This window comes from Agrilus planipennis, unplaced genomic scaffold, assembly GCF_000699045.2.
Source record: "Agrilus planipennis isolate EAB-ADULT unplaced genomic scaffold, Apla_2.0 scaffold109, whole genome shotgun sequence".
Taxonomy (NCBI): Eukaryota; Metazoa; Arthropoda; class Insecta; order Coleoptera; family Buprestidae; genus Agrilus; species Agrilus planipennis.
Genome location: NW_020438934.1, coordinates 589,802 through 608,930, shown reverse-complemented (window position 1 = coordinate 608,930; position 19,129 = coordinate 589,802). Strand labels below are relative to the sequence as shown.

At 34.3% G+C, this 19,129-nt stretch overlaps 1 protein-coding gene and 1 long non-coding RNA gene across 4 annotated transcripts in view; one reads left to right on the top strand and one right to left on the bottom strand.

Annotated features, from left to right (window-relative positions):
* Window positions 1–19,129, bottom strand: part of LOC108737983 (dachshund homolog 1) — a 348,890-nt gene that overhangs the window by 82,714 nt on the left and 247,047 nt on the right. For all 3 annotated transcript variants that reach the window (XM_025974266.1, XM_025974268.1, XM_025974267.1), the window contains exon 8: window positions 5,487–5,570. In XM_025974266.1, the coding sequence (XP_025830051.1) occupies window positions 5,487–5,570 (84 nt within the window). The remainder of the gene's footprint in view (window positions 1–5,486; window positions 5,571–19,129) is intronic.
* The window catches only part of LOC112904389, a 46,800-nt gene that overhangs the window by 26,460 nt on the left and 1,211 nt on the right, over window positions 1–19,129 (top strand). The window lies entirely within an intron of this gene.

Sequence of the window (19,129 nt, the reverse complement as noted above, 5' to 3'; positions counted from 1 at the left end):
AGTAGTTCCGATTTAAGCCCAGAACGAAATATAACTCAAAAGTTATGAACCGGTTTTAAATTACAACCTCTATTTATTTTTTCGTCGTTTTAAGCGTTACTTAATACTATGTTTTGTTTTTCTGAAAACTTTTTTATTTGCCATGGTTTGCAAAAATGTTTTTGAATTTTTTCATATAGAAGCTGTGAAAAGTATTTTTCCAAAAATCACTTATTTCTACTATTTTTTCACTTATTTGACCCACAAAAATTGTTGACGGGGGATTTTTTTAAAAATGAGGCCTAAAACTGCATACGAAAAGAAGAACTGTGTGCAATTTGTTATTTTTCAATTTTGGGCATCTTTTTAAAATTGTGTAGGTAATATTAATAAATCTACATGAATTGGTCGACTTGATTTTCAATTTTTTGGTTTTCTACTACCTTCAGATGCTTAAAAAAGAGGAAACGGAACACAAAAAAATTAAATTTGAAGCTTATTATTTCGAAAACAGTGTTTCAGAATAAAAAGTTTCGGTTTAATTTTTTAGGAGCCATTTAAATTCAATATAATGAATGATGACTTAAAAAAATTTTACGTTACAAACAAAATGAGATTCCTCTTTAGTGTTGCCAGAGCTGAAAGAGAAAATTACAGAAAAGTAAAAAAGTTGTAAATCGGGGCATCCTGTGTAAATTTCATTTCATTTCATTTGTATTTGTCTAAAACTGAACCCTAGAAGTGACTATTAGTGGCTCTTAACTAACTGATTAACGAATTCATAATTATGTGTAAAGTTATATATCTGAAATAGAGAGAAAGATCGAGAAACAACTTTTAAAAGTACATAAACATTGAAATTAATTTTTGAAAAAAGAAATAAAGTTACTTCGAAACTGCTGCGAACGACCGGAGAACAAATATAGGAAAAACGGTACCGAGAAATTTTCGATTCGTTCCTAAGTTGACTTATGATTTATTTTCTATGGCTGGCAGCGACATTTTCGATCATCAATCTAATGTTCGGTGGCTTTCCTTAGATATAGACGAGACGTTGACAACTGCCGCGGTGCAGTGCTGGAAAGTTCGTAGTCGCCAATCGATGGCGACGCCGACGGTGACGCCTGTTGTGACATCGATGTCGATCTCATTGAGACGTCAGCAAAGAACACGATCCATCCGAGAACTTTGTTACAAAAGAATAAAATTAGTTGACTGTTTCGTTTCGGTTCTGTTTTCACCTAATATTTTTCAAAATTATTTTACAATCAAAGTAATATTTCTTCTGTTTGATGACCTTACTTTGTTTAATATCTATATCAGGAAACAGGGACTAGTGGTGCCATTTCCGATAACTAATATTTGTGAACAGTAATAAGATCTAGGTTCTTTTCTACCCCTTTTTACTCTTGTTTCTGCTTCGAATGTGACATCATCATCATCTTATTGACTTCTACAGAGGTCTCAATTCAACTCCTTTCAATCATCCTCCTAAACACCACCATCATCGCCATCTCAAACATTTTTTTATTTCCGGTGCCGCGCCTACCGTGCACGTTTTTCAAGCCAAACAAATTGATGTTTCGGTTTGCTTTTTTTTTAACCTTTGACCCATGTTATCTATCACTTTCTAACCATTAATTCTCTTTGGTTTAACTTTGATTATCTATTATATGTACTCGTTTATTATGCGTTTTGTGAATAGTATCTATGAATCTACATAGTCAGTTCTCTTGCATACGAACTTACAGTTCTATTAACGTCTTAATAAATTACTCGCATTGAAACAAATGCTTCTGGTGGCAACAGCAACGTTCCCGGATTTCCGCTGTTTAAGTTGTCAAGGAATCGCACACAGAATAATCGCTCACTGCGATGAAATATTCATTTAGTAAAAGTAATTTTTCTTTCCTTCCGAGATCGTATCGTATTGTGAAGAAATGCAAACATAATTGCAGATGTTGGCATTAGCAGCTTTTTCTTGTAAGTGTATGCTTCCCGATAGAATTAATATTTATATATTATAACTATTATATCCAACTCAAGTTAAAAAAAAAAGTAACGTGTTCGTAGGAGGTGTAGTTACGAGATTGAGAAAACGCCAAGAAAATGATAAAGAAATGAATCATTACATCATTAACTCAGAATTAGATTCTAATTAAAGAATGAAATATGTAAATTTTCGTATTTTAAATTGTACGTTTTTATTATAGAATAGTTGCTTATCAATAATAACGATAAATAGTATGAAAAAAGTTGCACAGTGAAATTACATTATAAAGAATTTTTTTTTAATTTTATTTGGAAATATCGAAAACTTTAAATCGTCGACGTCAATCAAAACACTTAAGGTAAAGAAAGTATAATGCAAAATCACGCGATTCTTAACTATAAGGATTGTTATAATCGTTTACTACAAAAATATATCTAAATTAAAACATTAACTTCTTGAGTTTGATGGGTTTTTTTCGCTAGAGCAGATTCCCAAAGAGGCCTATTTCGACTTCTAGTGGTTGCCTACGAATTCAAGGGGTTCATGTCAACGAAAACACATATTGGCAGAATAAATCCAATTCGAACATGTACTGACTTAAAGTTTATTTTAAAAGTAAAAATGTTTGAAGCAAATTTTTATTAAACATGATCAAAATTTGGGGCTACATTTGAAGTTGATAAATTTATAACCAATTCAATATTAAATAGCCGGAGCGGGGGGTCTATTCAAAATTTATTAAATCGTGAAATAAATGACTTGGCATTTGATTAAAATTTTCCCTACTACCTCCTTACAACGACTCTCTTGTCCTTAAATCGGAAACTAAATTATTTGAATTTTCCAGTCAAACAAGTTAGTAGTTTGGATTCTACAACGGCATGTTAGTATCATTACAATTAGTGAGGTTGGGTTAGGTTGAGTTAGCTTAAATTGTGATATACTACTAGTTACTCGATACTAACCAATTTGCTTATGCGGGACAGCATTGGGTAGTGATGAGAACTAATTAACTAATCAAACTAAGTCAAAAATCAAATTATTGATTGATGGATCTTCCTTGATAAAGCCTTTACATGAAAAGGTTAAATAATGGTGTTGGTTTAGGAAATAAAGTCTTTTTTATATCTATTTTGATTCTACATTCCATGATTGTCTTATTTTCTGACAGTTGGAAAAAAACATGTATTCATGTTTACAGGGGTCATGCTACCGTCAGAGACATCCGAAAATTAAGGACGAATTCTAGTACCTAATGCTCCCGCGGATATATTAGCATTTTAAAAAATAATTAGAGGAAGAGTGTGACATTATTTATCGTAGCTTATAAATTGAAGAAAAGATTGATACGGATACCGCTCCCGGACTAATTGTTTTCGTAAGGATATTTTAAGATGATTTTAGTTGATAGACGAATGGCAACGGAGGCACGTGAACTTGCTCTTTCATGATCAGTGTTGCGCGAAGGCAGCAATTTCTCGGTGTTTTTAGGGACGCATTGAGCGAAACAAAACGACAAGAATTGAATTTCCTTCAGACGGATAATTCCAACTTGACATTTGAAAAGGTCAGTCCTGCATTGGTAGGTAGATGGATGGATGACTAGTGCGGCAATAAAGCAACTAACCCCTACACTGCACTTGAATAGCTTCGGTGTTTAAGAAGGGCGAAGACCTAAGAACTTATTAGAGTAATTATGCACGTGAATACCGCGACCGCGCGACGACACGAAATACCAACAACGGTATAAGCATTTATAATCCTCTGGCAAGATTATTTTTCAGTTTAACATAACTAATCTCTTTATAAATTAATCTTATCATTAGTTTACAGTATAACAGTATTAGCATCTAACAAGGAGTTAGAGATAGCATTAAATAAAATGGAAGCGGTATTGACAAAACAGTACTGTATGAAAATAAACAAAAATAGTGGTATATAAGGTAAGAAAACGTAGGGAAAGAGCCAATATAAAAATAAGGGACGAAAAATTAGAAGAAGTGACTGAGTTTAGCTATCTAGGAAGTCAGATAAGTTAGGGCGGAAGGAGTAGTAAGGATATAAAGCAGAGGATAGCGCAGGGTCAAGTCGTCTTTAATAAAAAGAAGTCACTTCTATGCTCGCGAACGGTTAATTTAGAAATTCTAACAGGTTGTTAAAGGTGTATGTTTAAATCGCGGCTCTGTACGGGTGCGAACTATGGACAGTGGGCGCTGCGGAAAAGAATAGCTTAGAAGCGTCCGAAATGTAGCGTTACAGGCGAATGTGGAGGATACCGTTGATAGAGAAGGTTAGAAATGAAGAGGTATTAAAAAGAATAGGAGAACAAAGGACTCTATGCAAGTCAGTAAGAAATAGACGAGATGGGTTGATAGAACACCTTCTCAGGCATGAAAGTCTAGTCAGAGACATATTAGAGGCAGAAACGGGGGTTAGGAGGGGTAAAGGCAGACCTACATTAGATTACTATTCGCAAATAATTAAGAATTTGGGTTGTTCAAGTTTTAGGGAAATGCAAACATTAGCTCAGGATAGGGAAGAGTGGAGGCGCGTGTCCAACCAATCTTAGGTTAGGACTGACGATCTTGTGATAATGATGACTAGTTTAGTATAAAGAGTAAAATTATAGTGTCTCCCTTACATTAGTTTTTTCCTTAATATTCAAATGAATGAAAATTGCAATTTCTAAAAAAAAATGTTTTAGGTGCACAAACGTAACTGTTTTATTTAGTCCTAATTGTCTGGGTTTCGATTATTTATTTAAACTATAGCGTCTGATTGATATTTGACCAATGTGTTTTACTTAACCACATCATCTTCATAAGATTATCAGTTCAAAGACTGGTTGAATATGGACCTCCACTTTTTTTTGAGCCAATATTCGCATTTCTCGAAAACTACATCTTTAATTATTTTCGAATAATAATGCTACCTAGGTCTTCCTGTGCCCTGTTTAACACGTATTTTTGCTTCTAATATGTCTCTGACTACCTTTTAATATTTGAAAAAAAAGTTTAGGTGACCAAACTATCTTGTTGCCAACTTTTTCTTCCCTTTTCGCGGCGGCCACTGTCCACGTTTTTTCCATTTTTTATTTATTTGTACATTTTGACGGAAGTTGAAATCGACATTTTTCTTATATTCTGTCAATGGATAAATTTTATAGTGCTTCTTATTGTAATATTAACTCATGCTTTAAGTACCTAACGTAAGTAAATGCACAAGATCTCCTACGTTTTCGTTACGTTAAATGATTTACCTATTATCAGAATAACTCGCTATCAATTTCACAAGTACTCATATGTTGTTTAGGTTGCGGAAAGGCCTGTCGTTGCAGTAACCATTACACACATACATACACGTTACCCACAACGAACATTGGATGACGACCACTCAGCATTTATCGCTTGTTTTTTTGTATCGAAACAATAATGACAGTGAGACAATAAGCCCGAAGAACAATACTTATAATATGTCTGGAGGCTGCACAATGAAAATAACAAGTATCGCTTACCTTTAATTTTTTGTTCGTCAGCCAGTTGTCTTTCGAGACTGTCTTTCACCTCCCTTTCGCGTAGAACGTCCATCTTGAGCTCCGCTGGAACAACAAAAATAATAATCAGCACGAGCGTTTACAAAAGGTACTTAAGCACACGCGGGACTTAATTCAACACACAAACTAATACGAGACTACGAGACCCTTTATAGATCATTAAAATGTTAGCGATACATTCGGAGAAAATAAGTTCCATCTTCCATCTGAACAATATTTAATAGATATCAGAATTGAACTTTAGTCGATTTGATTATTTGTGAGAAGCCAAAAAGTCAGGGATCAAAAAGAAAAAACAAGGGTGTTCATTTCTAACATAAGTTGTGACGTTGACTCCGTATCAGAATTGTCTAAGAATTTCAAGATATCCTAATCTCAAAACTCAAAGAGTGCGATATTTTTGCCTTTTTGTGAGCATCACTAAGTAAAGTAAAAGGTCAAAACAGCTAATAAGGTATTCATTTTTGAGGTGACCTTTATCGCTGAGTTAGAATCTGGGCTAAGAATTAACCTTCCATTTGAAGAGTGAAATATATAATCCCAAAATTTATATGATGCTAAATTGGCTTATTAATTTCATGATTACGGTTCTCAATATTTCAAACTCTTAGAGCTTTTCTGGGCCAGATACGAGTTCCCTCTTTTAAACCTACATTGAAAATGACTCCCCTCGCATTTTTTTTTATTTTAACAGCAAATTCTTTTTTGAAAGCCTTTCTTTTTCAAGAATCAAGTTGAAGAAAATTAGACTCAAAAGAAAGGTAACCAATTTCCATGTAAATATTCTTCAACAGCGAAATCGAATCTGTCGTAAAAAAGCTCTAACATTGAAGAACCCATATCAATTTATTAAATTTTTGGTTCTTGAGTATATAAGGTCCAATTTATTGTATTGTTTTTACTTTAGATTCGCAACAAATAGCAATTATGTCGTCAGATTTTTACTGCCGCGGAGTCTTTTTAATGGTGCAGCAGGTGTGCAGTGATTTATGCCAGTTTAATTACTTTTGCTGTGTGTTTTACGCGGGGGTGGGATGTACCTAAAAAGACGTTGTTTGCCGTCATCTCATCTAATACAAAGAAATTGATTCATTGCAGCTGCAGAGCACGCTTGGCTTCAAATTCACTGACTGCTTTCTTCCGCCACTTGCTGCTGAATGCCAGCCATTTATCATCGTCGTTTTGCGGTTGATAAAGATTTAGATACATTTTCTTCCTTTCATCCCGCTAATTTGAATGAGCGCGGGGAAAATTCGGATTATCATTCCTTCATTATTTATTTTCTTTGCCTCGTATCGCAGGGAAGTAGATATACTTTCGCCGTTTTTTTTTCTTTTTCAATTAACGATCCTTGCCACGAGGAACGACGGAGACCATTATTTCTGTCTGAAAGCGAAGCATCTTTTGCCTTACAACATCTCACGACCAACTTACACCGAAACTGCATAAAACGACGAGAAAAATGGAGCGCGAGAAAATTGGAAAAAATGAATACCTACATAATTTATACTTTTACAAAAACAAATGGTGACACGAAAAATAAAAACCTTGATTAAATCGTATTTTCACCCAAAATCGGATTAATGTATCTATTATACATAAGCACGTTTCCACAAATTTTTTCTAAGAAAATTCCAATGAAAAAAATCCTTTTAATATCTAATATTTGATTATAAACTTTTGACAAAGACAGCTTTAGAAATTTCATTGCCATTTGTAACATCTTACCTATGTGAAACTGGTTTTTCTACAGTAGCTGCCTTAAAAACAGTGTATCGATCTCGCTTAGTGATTGAAAAGGAACTGAGAACCGCGATTTCTTTAATGATACCACGGTTTGAGAAAATTTGCGCTGAAAAATAAGCTCAACCGTCGCATTAAATTTTTATAATGTTGTAATTGTTAGACAAAATTAAGGGGGCGCAACAATTTTTTTTTTAAGGGGGGCGCAGGTACAAAAAGGTTGGAAACCACTGTTCTAGTGTCTCTGTTTTATGTGTGTTTAACTTATCATCCACTAGGAGTCATGCTACATCTCCTCTAGCCAAATTCTAATTTCAATTTTGGACATTCAATCACATTCTACTATAGAAGACATCGGTACTGTACATATTCATTTGTTTTGGTCTACGGCGAATGTGAAGACTGTACCTATATGTACAATTAGTGCAAAATTGCTTATCTTGATCGATCCGATTGTACGTTGTGTAAAATATTTGAATAGTCAGTTTTGTTTAACTTTTTCTTTTCCATAACTCTATATGATATATATGATTGTTGAAACATTTGCGAATCGAAAATTCACCTCGCTTAATGCCAAAACACATTCTTTCGTCGTCTTGCCTCGTCCATAAAGAGGTGATTGCGTGATGCGAAATAAGGAAATATCAAGGAAGAAGGAATAAAATCTTGTTAGGTACTCCTGCTTTACGAGATGCACTTATCATAAGTTACAACTTCTATTTGCATATGTAACTACGTGAATCTCGTTATATTCAGACAAACGTAGTGGTGCTACAAAAGCATAAAGTAGTCGAGGGTTGAGTTGTCATTGTGTTTTCGTGCTCTCGTGTTGTATTAGCTACGTGTTTGTAGTGAAGATACCATCATGGCCTCGTCGTCAAATAAAATTTTAATTTAATGTATTATTCATCTAGTTTGAGATTGTGAAGAAGGAATTCTATACGGAATGAAAAAGGACATAATACCGAAAGTATCGTATATACCTGTATATACATCAGTAAAAATGCAGTTTACGATACCTTCTTGAAGTTGACTTCGAATATTGTAATGTTGCCAATATAATCTATATGCTTAAAGCCAATAGAAAATGCCTACAGTAGAGCAAGCAACTGTCACGCTGACTATCACTTCGTTCGTGTTGTCCTTTCCTACCGTAGCCTGATGATCTTAAACATCAAGGCGGGTCCCAAAACCTCTCTCAGCTGTTCAAAAAGAAGGACAAGTGAGCTGCTGTACTCAGTTCTTTTATCCCTTTGTGAAGGCTGACAAAAAGAAGTTTTGGAGTCAATTCAACTATGGTTCTACGGTTATGAAAAAGGTAATCGACGGAGTTGCGATATGCTATTACAGGAAAAACGTCGAGCGAAATTGCGAGGAGTGTTGTTGCTTTATGCCAATAAGGAATTCGATTTCATTAACTCGATCGTCCACCAAGCAGTCCCGACTTGGCCCCAAGTGACTATTATTTATTCTCAAAATTAAAATCGATCTTGCGAGGAAAAAATATTTATCAATGATGATGAGGTGAAGTCAGCAGTTTTGTCACATTTAGAAGGCAAAAATTCAAACAATTCTTTAAAGGGTATAATATAATATGTTAGGAAAGCGCTATGAAAAGTGTATTGAAATAATGGGAGACTACATTGAAAAATAATAATAAAATAAATATATAATTATATAGTTCAGGCCAAAAACTTTTGGATCTTACTATGTACATGTAATATGTATGTGTACAGAGCGGTTGTGTATCACAATAAGATGATTCAACCACAAACGGCTTGCCGGTAATGTATAGTGTTAGTTTTTTATCGTCATCTTAGCCGAGAGTTTTTTATTTTTTTTTATTCTATAACTTACAAAAAGGTTTCACAATGAATTTACCATAAACTGAATTAATTTCAAACAGATGTGTTTAATCCTAACGCTGTAAAAGAAAATCTTTAATTTCTATTTTGTGGATAATTTATATAGAGCCTTAGTAGACTAGTATAAGCCCGCTAAATTAAGTTTATATACTGTTTCGTTTACAAAGTTTTTTTTATTATCCCTTGAAGTATTAAAACAGCGATTATTTCCTTAAAAAAATGGTAAACGTTATACAATGATTTAAATAGGGTTGTGAGGTCTTGTTTAGAGCGATTAAATTAAAAAAACAAGATCCGTTCTACATGTATTCCATCAGAAAACAAAAGGCAGTAATCAAAATATCTATACAACTGAGTGTTTCTTTTTCTTCTTTGAAGAAAATGTGAATTTAGTTGGATAATGTGATCTCGATATTACTTTAACGTTTTTGACATTCAAGTAACTGGTGTTTGTTTTGAGTTTACACCCTCTAATAGGGTTTCTGCTGATTGTGAAATTTCTAGTATATGATGAAAGAACGTTTACGTATATTGGTTATGGTTAAGAGGAAGTGTTGTATTTCTCGTAAAATATACCTAATCTGCAAGATCTTCTCGTGAGGCGCGATGGACTTCCTGTTACGTTATACGAGTTCGACTCGTATTCCATAAACCTGAAAGACTTTAACAAGTTATAGTTTATGTTTAAACGAGGAGAAAAACACTAACCGAAAGCCAAAAATCTTCATATCTAGTACGTGTCGCGAAAGGGTTATTTGCTGTGCAAATGGGTCGTAATTCTCGTCCTGTAAGTACCCAGTAATAACAGTAATTTTCTCTTTATATTTATGATTGTGGAAGCAGCTGTTTAAAAGTAATTGGATTCCTTTTCCCGTTTTAACTTGGCCGTTTGAAATATTGATATCAGACGAATAGCTATTTCCGTAACGGCGTTTTCTTTAGATGAAAAAATAATAAAAGCGTCCCCCTTTTTACGATAATGTTCGTCGGTTAAATTTTTTCGCCGTAATCTCTTTACGCTGATTTATCATAAAGTCCGCGGTAAAAGTTGCAGTTTCGTTATAATTGCGGATTCTGATATTAGCAATAAGCTGATTTTTTATTCACCCAATCTCTTATCACCCCCAACGCGAGAACAATAGCTAATCCAACGGACCCCTCGCCGTCGTCGGGACTTTTTCCTTCGTTCGAAGTAGTCAGTTTAGCTCGCTCGAGGTGGTCCATTCTGCCGCAGCCGCCTTAAGAGCCTTCCTTGAACGGCAACAATATGCCAGTCATAACCGTTGTTGGACTCGAAATGGGAAACTCCGCGAGGCATCTCTGCATATTTAATAATTGGTAACAGAAGTCGCCAACTTTTGATGACTTGATCCAATTAAACATGAATAATTTAGTCCGCTACAAGACACTACCACGTGTAATTGATACACTCCTCTTCGTCTTTTTAATTAGATTGTCTTTCATTTTTGAACGAATGAAATTGCGAAGGAACAAACTTTTCTCATTTTGTCCATTTACAAAAATTATTTCCAAGAATTCTTAATGGGCGAAGGGACTTAAGTAATGCAACAGTCGTTTACGTTTATTTTATGCGTCGTGCATTATCATGGTTATGGACTTTCTTTTCCTTATTGGCATCTGTTATAGGGCACTTCTTGAAAAAGCCGAAATTCAGTAAACGTTTGCAATTAGAAACGACTTCTTTTTTCAAATGTTCTTCATTTTATTCAAATGTGTTCCTTGAATACGGGTGACATTTGGAAGATATGTAGGATTTGAATTATTATAATATGTACAGTTGCTTGCCCAGGTGCAAGAGCGATACCAGTTAGGTGGTGGTAGATCGATAATTTATTTTTACTTTCGCGTGCATGTTGGGGTACGTGAGAGACCACCGGAGTGGAGAGAGTAAAAGACGATCAAAGTACGAAGACGTTGCTGTAAGACGGTACATTTTATTTAGACGGAGCATTTTTGCCAAATCAAAGACGAAAGACGTATTTTTGGCTATTAATTAAGACGTGTACATTTGAAGACGCGATACATTGTAAATAAGTTGTTCCTGATATTTAATTCTGTTATTCGTTTTGATGTTTGATGTTCGTTGTTCTTTTTCTTCATTATTAATATTATTATATATTTATCAAATCACCCGGAGCCTTATTAAACAACCCCTAGACATGAGAAAAAGCCTACAGATATTATTCCAGAAAGATAGTAATATTTTGAAAGTTTCCCAAGAATTTCTGGAATTACCGTCAAAATGCCAAGTGATGGAACGACTTGACGTCAAATTACAGAGAGGAAATAATTTATGAGATGATGGACAGTTACCTAAAAGTGTGTAGTGGTAGTAAACTAGGAAAAATTGAAATAAAGCACAGCAAAATAAACTAACGATAGTTTTGTGCACTGTATCAAGCATAAATCAAATGTAGTTTAGGCTCTTTTATATTTATAATTAAATCCTGATTTTACCCGCGATTTCACTCGTGTTAATATCCCAAATACTTGTCAAAGATCATCGACAACCACATAAAACTAATTTTTCTATCCATCGGGAACACGGAAAATGCAAGGTGAAGACCATTATCGAGACTGTCTATACCAGAAATACCAAGACCAAGATCGAGACTATATCAGTAAGATCAAGATCAAAATCAAGGTTAGAAATATTTGACCAAGGCCATGACCAAAAGCAAGACTAGAAGTATATGAACAAAACCAAGACCGAATAAGCAAGACTGGTAAATTTTCAACGTTTTTCTCTTTGAAATTTACATAGAGTTCATAATTGTGTATAAACAATTCAGCAAAGCGCAAAACGAGTTATAACCCTCAACGTTCACAGTTGGATTAAAGTAGAAATCGACGTCTCCTTTTTAGCAGCACTAAGAAATAATATTTTTCTTTCATCGGCTTTATCAGACTAGGAAATGGATCTTGCATTCGTCCTGCTGAATATTCGAGACACTTAAAGAGAATTTTCGGAAGAAAGAGTGAATGCGTCTCAATTGGCACGCACCTGTAATATGATTTCCATGCAAGGAGGGATTTTATAAATATTTGACTTTCTTACGACATGGAAAATCGTCTTTACTTTCACTTAAACAAAGTGATATCTTCTTTTATCAAACGCAGGCAATGTAATCGCCATCCAATGGTATTTGCTGCTTCTGAAGTGTTTGAAGCGTTATGGATATTATTGCATAATCTCGCTCTTTAATTAAGTGTCTTCAATTTGGTCAGTAATTTATCGAGACTGCGTCTGATGGTAGTTTCAATAAATTTCCGACAAACAATTAAAATGTTGTTATCTTTCTTTATTACATATACGCACATATATGAAAAATTGCCTCAACTGAGTCAAAAAACCGTTAGTGAATTAGGAGTAAATATTAAACAAAATCATAACCAAAAGGAAATTTTCTGATCTTGATTTCACTTTTGAGCAACATTAGTGACTTTTGAGAGGGTGCAGTAGCAGAAACAGTATTGACAAAACAGTACTGTATGAAAATAAGTAAAAGTAGATAAACAAAAGTACTGGTATGCAAGGGAAAAATAAGTAGGAAAAGAGCGAATATAAAGGAAGGAGACGAAAAATTAGAAGAAGTGGCTGATTTTAGGTATCTAGGAAGACAGGACAGAATGAGTAGTAGGGATAGAAAGCAGAGGATAGAATAGGGTCGAGTCGCCTTCAATAAAAAGAAGTCACTTCTATGCTCGCAAACGGTTAATTGAGAAATTCGAAAAAGGTTGTAAAAGGTGTATGTTTGGGACAGTGGGTGCGGCGGAAAAGAAAAGGTTAGAAGCGTTCGAAATGTGGTTTTACAGGCAAATGATGGATAGAGAAGGTTAGAAATGAAGAGGTATTAGATATAATAGGAGAACAGAGGACTCTATGGAAGTCAATAAAAAATAGATAAGATAGGTTGGTAGAAGACCTTCTCAGGCATGAAGGTCTAGTCATATTAGAGGCAGAAACGGAAGTTAGGAGGAGTAGAGGCAGACCTAAATTAGATTACTGTTCGCAACTAGTTGAGGATATTATATTGTTCTAGTTTTAGGGAAATACGAAGATTAGCTCAGGATAGGAAACAATGGAGGTGCGTCTCCAATCAGTCTTAGGACTGACGATGTTTTGGTGTTATCAAATTGTTTTAAGCAGCTAGCTTTATATATTTGGACACAATCTTACTTGATGCGATGCTTAAAAATGACTTACTTCAGAATGTGAGGGATACAATTTCATTAATTGATAATACGTTATTTGAATTTAGAAAATTGGAAAATTTTGATTATTTCCTTATTTTACAAAATCTACTACTGAATTAAGTTACTAAAAACAAAATACACGAATTTTACTATTTATGAAAAATGTTATGAAAGTGTAATTAGACAATTCTTTCGATACCTAGATTATATACATAATTATTTTCAAATGTAGGCATTTTTAGGACAGCATTAATATTTATCGTTTGTAGCACCATTTTACCCTAGCTCTTTGTTATATGTTCCTTTATTTGGAAATACAGTTATTTTATTAAGTTTAAGTACGTGTGAATGTGCATATGTAACTCCATTTTATGTAACGATGCGAGTTAAACGAGAAAAGTGCCGTAAGCCATTATCGGCATTTATTTCCGTCGTCCCGTGCCTAAGAATTTCCAAATCACGTAAATAAACTTAAACGCAAAAGGATGTGTAGCAGCACAAGAACAACTCTTAATTGCTGGTAACATTCTTTGCGAATGCCGCCGGTTTAAATAAGTTGTAAGATCGGAGTTGTTAGTACATACGATAACGTAGCCAAGAAGTAGTTGTTTGGCTCTCGGTTGGTCCCAATAACGAGGGACCATAAAGGCTCTCCTTCGGTGTCCAGCGTTCGCAAGGACAGTCGTTGCGTATCACGGTAGGATCTGTACTTGGACACGGGCCTCATTAGAGGGTGTCACATTAACATATAATGGTCGCGACCATATAGGGCTCGTAGCTTATGCCTTAGCCTGTCGGTACACCTGCTACATTAACATAATTTAATTAAACACTGATCTTTGATGTTCTCCTATCTACGAACCTTGTGTTACATGCGTTTTTCTGAACTATTCTCTACTAGGTACTCCAAAGAGAATATCGGTGACAAGTACGTATTCCTCGATTGATATTAGGCCGTATTTCAAGTAAAAAGTAGAAGTGAAAGTTTTGCTAAAATTTCGTATTCGTAATCTATACCTTTTCCATGTAAGCAGATGCTTCCGATTAATAAATATAAAGATACAGATTAGCCCCTAACGATTTCGACAAACTGGTTAAAATTTGCATTGTGCAATCAACGTGTGTGTGACAGCTGTTTATTTTATTTGTTCAATACATTCCTGATTTACTTTTGCAATGTTGAAAGTTAGCAAATTTAAAATGGTTAGCCAAGGAAGTGGTCTGTCAACCTTACGACATTCTCCTCAAATCTAAATAACGTTTTAAAATCTGATTCTCGTGGTGTACGTCTTGGTTTGTAGTATTTTCTTGTACGTAAATGCACCATATCAGTCATAAAGAGCACAACACTAGGACCACACAATTAAAGATTATTTATAGTCCTTTTCGATAGATTTTAACACAGTCCTACAAATACATAAATTTTTACGTTCCAAGCTGTGCGATGTCTGGGCAGCTTCTAAAAGGTTAAAACGAACGAGAAAAGTTGTTATGAACCTAGATTCCTTTTTTTAGAAGCAAATCCTTTAGTTTTTGAGTAGATGCTTGTTTTTATAAATATAAATTATATAGAACCTTTTAATTTAAAGCAAACTCTCGAAGCAAAACCTTTTCCTTTGCTTTATTTGCTTCAATTTTTGGAAGCAAAGGTAAGGCTTCTTTTTATAAAGACCACATATTAATTGCGCTAACGATTTGTCTTTATTTCTTTCATGAATAACTCAATATTCGAAAGATTTTGAGAGTTCGATTAGTTTAGGATAGTTTTCAGAAAAGTTGTAGGTATTTTTATTTTTTTTTAAATACGTAAATGCCATTCATTCATCAAATCCACTGCACTTTCGCTAGTGCCGCATAAAAAGAAAATGCTTACAAAGAAAAGTGAAAATTCTATGTTTGCTGAACATTTTCCGTTACCTGTATGCCATTTGTTGTTATAGAAATGTTCTGGAGTGTCTTAGTCTTTATAACTTTGAGAATGTTACTTTATTATTACATGTTTATGAACAGTATAAATCGCATTCAATTGCTCTGAATTTTGAAGAATGGTCTTAAAAGTATCATACGTTCGATTTTAAGCCAGGTCATTTGTAGTGCAGTATTTAGCATGTTTGCGCGGGTAGGAGTATCGATGTGTATTTAACTAAGCAAACCGCCAGAGGGCGCGCGCTAAGAGCAACAACACCGATTCAGCTGAGATTCGTATCTAAACATCTCGGGGCGATGTGATTCGAAGCAGCACACTCCGAAACAATCGCCCAATTAACACGTTCTTGTCTGGGAATTGCACACGAAAAATGTTCACAACGTACTTTACGTTTTGTAAAAAGAAAAACGAAGTTTAAATGTGAATAAGGAATTATACACGAATTGGGTACCCGACACACTTTTATTTTCCTGTCGTCGCTTTAGGGGGCGTTAGTGTCTCGGTGTTCCGGCATTCGTGCAGTAACAAACAGGGCGACTGGGTAAGGAGTTATTACGGAATCCCCTCGCATTACAAGATTAATTTCTTTTCGGTCCAATAATTCAATTAATTCCGAGCGCGGCAGGCAATGTTATGTTAAGTAAACTTATGCACGACTTAGAGTAACTAGTTTCGGATTTAGTCAAATCGGTTTGAACATTAGAGTTGATTGAATTTTGATGAATGTTCCGTGTTTGGAAGTTCGCAGTACCTTTGGCAATTCGGGGAGAAACTGTGTAGATTGGAGAAAGGAAACATTTCAATTTTTGAGCGTGGCGAAAATCGTATCCCTGTGTAGTTTTTAAAGCATCGCATTGGTTAATATTGTGTTAATTATTTTCTTCGGAAATATGATAGATATCATTGATTTCTATTAATATATATTTTTTGTATATAGGTATAGATATTTACTTCTATCGCGAATATTATTCTCTAACGTTACTTCTTATTTGTATGATTATTAATTTATAGGGATAGATTATTACAAAATTGAAAGGATTTACTTTCTTTCGTAAATTGCATACAGCTAAGTATGCAATTAAGTGTAGCCTTTTTCCTATCTGCAGAAGTAATTGCATATTGCATACTATTAGAGGCGATGTAATAGTGTCAAAGCTGCAATTTTCTAAGTAACCGGTTATTTGTATCGCAATCACTGGCTAATGTCGAAAAGTGTATATATGTATAGCGCTCAAAATTGTTCCCTATTATCGTAGTACTACAAATAAACTTAAGCCACAGTAATGTAGCAATCTCTCAACACCTACAGGGTCCTTCTGGTTTGTACTTTAAATATGTGTTTCTGTACAACTTTACAAAAGATTTGTAAGATTGTTTTTTGTTTATAACGATTCTTTCTATAGAAAAAAAACCAACTGTGGAAATTCGTTAAAGAAACGAAAGAACAATGTTCAAATAAATTGTTTCAAAATGTTCTTCTCGGCTATTGTAAAATCCTTAAAGTTAACGTACGTATAATTAAATTATAACAAGTCTATAAAGGTGTTTGTTTAAGACAATGATCTTTTTCCAGGTATTTTGTTCAAATTTGTCATCAAAAATTGGTTATTATTTTAGAACTTTGATATATGTTAAATTGAAATTGAAAATTGTCATTTTTAGATATATCATGGAGAAATATTTTGAACTAGAATTTTACATAGAAGATTGTAAAGGGACAAGCCATAAAGTCAACATTCGATATTAATATGTATATTCATACTCTTTAGTTCGACGAATGTGTGATCTAATTCGTTGTCACTTCTCGTAGCTTAGTGGTTAGAGTGATAAAGCCAAAGGTTCCGAGTTCGAATCCCGGCGACGGTAGCTTATAGTCATAGATCATTTTCTAGGTTTTATAGTTTACTTTCGTATACTTTTTCATGTAAAATTAGAAGTGGGTAAGCGCTAAGTACATCTACATTTGTTCACTATTAGATTAGTAATCTTAAAGTCCCTCCCCAGCTCAGACGTATACTATGAATAACCAGAACAATTAGGTATCTACGGGTAGTAAGGATAAATTTCATTATTATAATAACCCACCTTGGAAAAGACTTACACCTGGAGGCGAAACGTTTGTTGTTGGTTTTTGTGTTAAAATATATCCTTACTGACCGTAATTGCTCTGATTATTCGTAATATAGTTAAAATTCTAATATTCTTTCTAATGTAAAAGGATTTAAAATCCTCTCTGTGTGCAGGTCTGTGTTGCCTACTATTAATTATTATGTCTATATGTTCACCTTAGCCGTTTCTTTCCTAAAATATATATTATATGGCGTAACCCTTAAGGTAAAAATTTTTATTTCTTAAAGCCTTGCTATAAATTAGCTTTATTTTGTAGTTTAATTATTTTTAAATTATTTTTAACACTAACGAAAACAAAAAAAGAACAAGTATTAATTTCGAAATTCGATTTGATACGAGTACTATCCCCGCACCTCTATTTTGTATCCAATTGGATTAGAAACGGGACCACCCTGTAGACCTTACGGTAGGTAGGGGATTTATGGAAGCTTTTGGGATTTTTGTATTAATAGCCGCGCTATCGTTTACAATTGTTTAGTGACCGCGCTGACCCTAAAGGCTTGCAACAGCGAACACCACTGAATGTTATCTCAACCATAAACCACAAGAACCACGTAAAGCTCTTTGCGGTCCTGCTCGCGCTATTTGCAAGTGTCCTCGAAAACAAACACCTACTGTTAATCGAAAAAAATTGCTGCAACATATTTGCCTCCGGCTTCTTTAGTTTAGCTTTTGTTACTTCCGGCTGTTGTGTCCACTAAGTTTCTGCATTTTATAAAAATTATTAGAGTAACTATATATATATGTATATTTAAACTACGAATTTCTTCTTACATGTAATTATTCAGATAATAATTTTTAATATGAAATATTATTCTGAAAATTCATTTGTGAATTTTTACCCACTACACACTTCCTCAAATTAATGAGGAAAAATTTGTTGCTGTTGTTACACCCCCGCCGGGAATCGAACCCGGGCTCTTTGGCTTTACGCGCCAATGCTTTGACCACTAAGCTACGAGAGATGACAACAGCAACAACGACAAACCGTACTTATTAGGTCACAAATCCGTCGATAATTTTTGTTATCTAATTACTGTTTTACACTGTTTACGGTATGTTTGTTTTGTTTCAACCTAGCAAATACATACCTTATGGTATTGTAATGGAATAATGAAAATTACAATAGCAATCCAGATATAATTAAATAAGGTGGGAAGTGTTATTTTTATTTTTCCGCAACGGTGACAATCAATTCAAATAAAACATTTTTAGATGATAAGAAGTGCAGCTTTTAACACATTTATAATTTACCGACGTACAGTCAGTGCTTAATGATACCATTTGGTGATATCTGTTCCATATGTTCATTCCATTTTCACAATCAGATATATGTAAATTCAATGCAAACATGAGCGGACAGCAACAAGTGCCGATTCATTTTCTATTCAGAGAAATCTGTCAATTTTCGAATGATTGACTTGTTGCCTGTCTGACCATAAAGTGCTTTTATCAAATCCCCCTGCGTTTATACAGAAATTACAATTTATATTCGTCTCCATTTACAATACCTTACTCGATACTTGTACATGTATACATGTACCGGCGTAGATAACCTTATAGTACGGGAGCCGGTGACATTGAAAGCCCCGTCATCGCGGAATTGGAAAATTTTTATAAAAATTTGCATTTGATAATTGTATGAAAAAAATGGCTCTGGTATGTGTTAATTTACTTAGCCGAAAGTACCTATACTAAAAAATATTAAATATTATTTATAA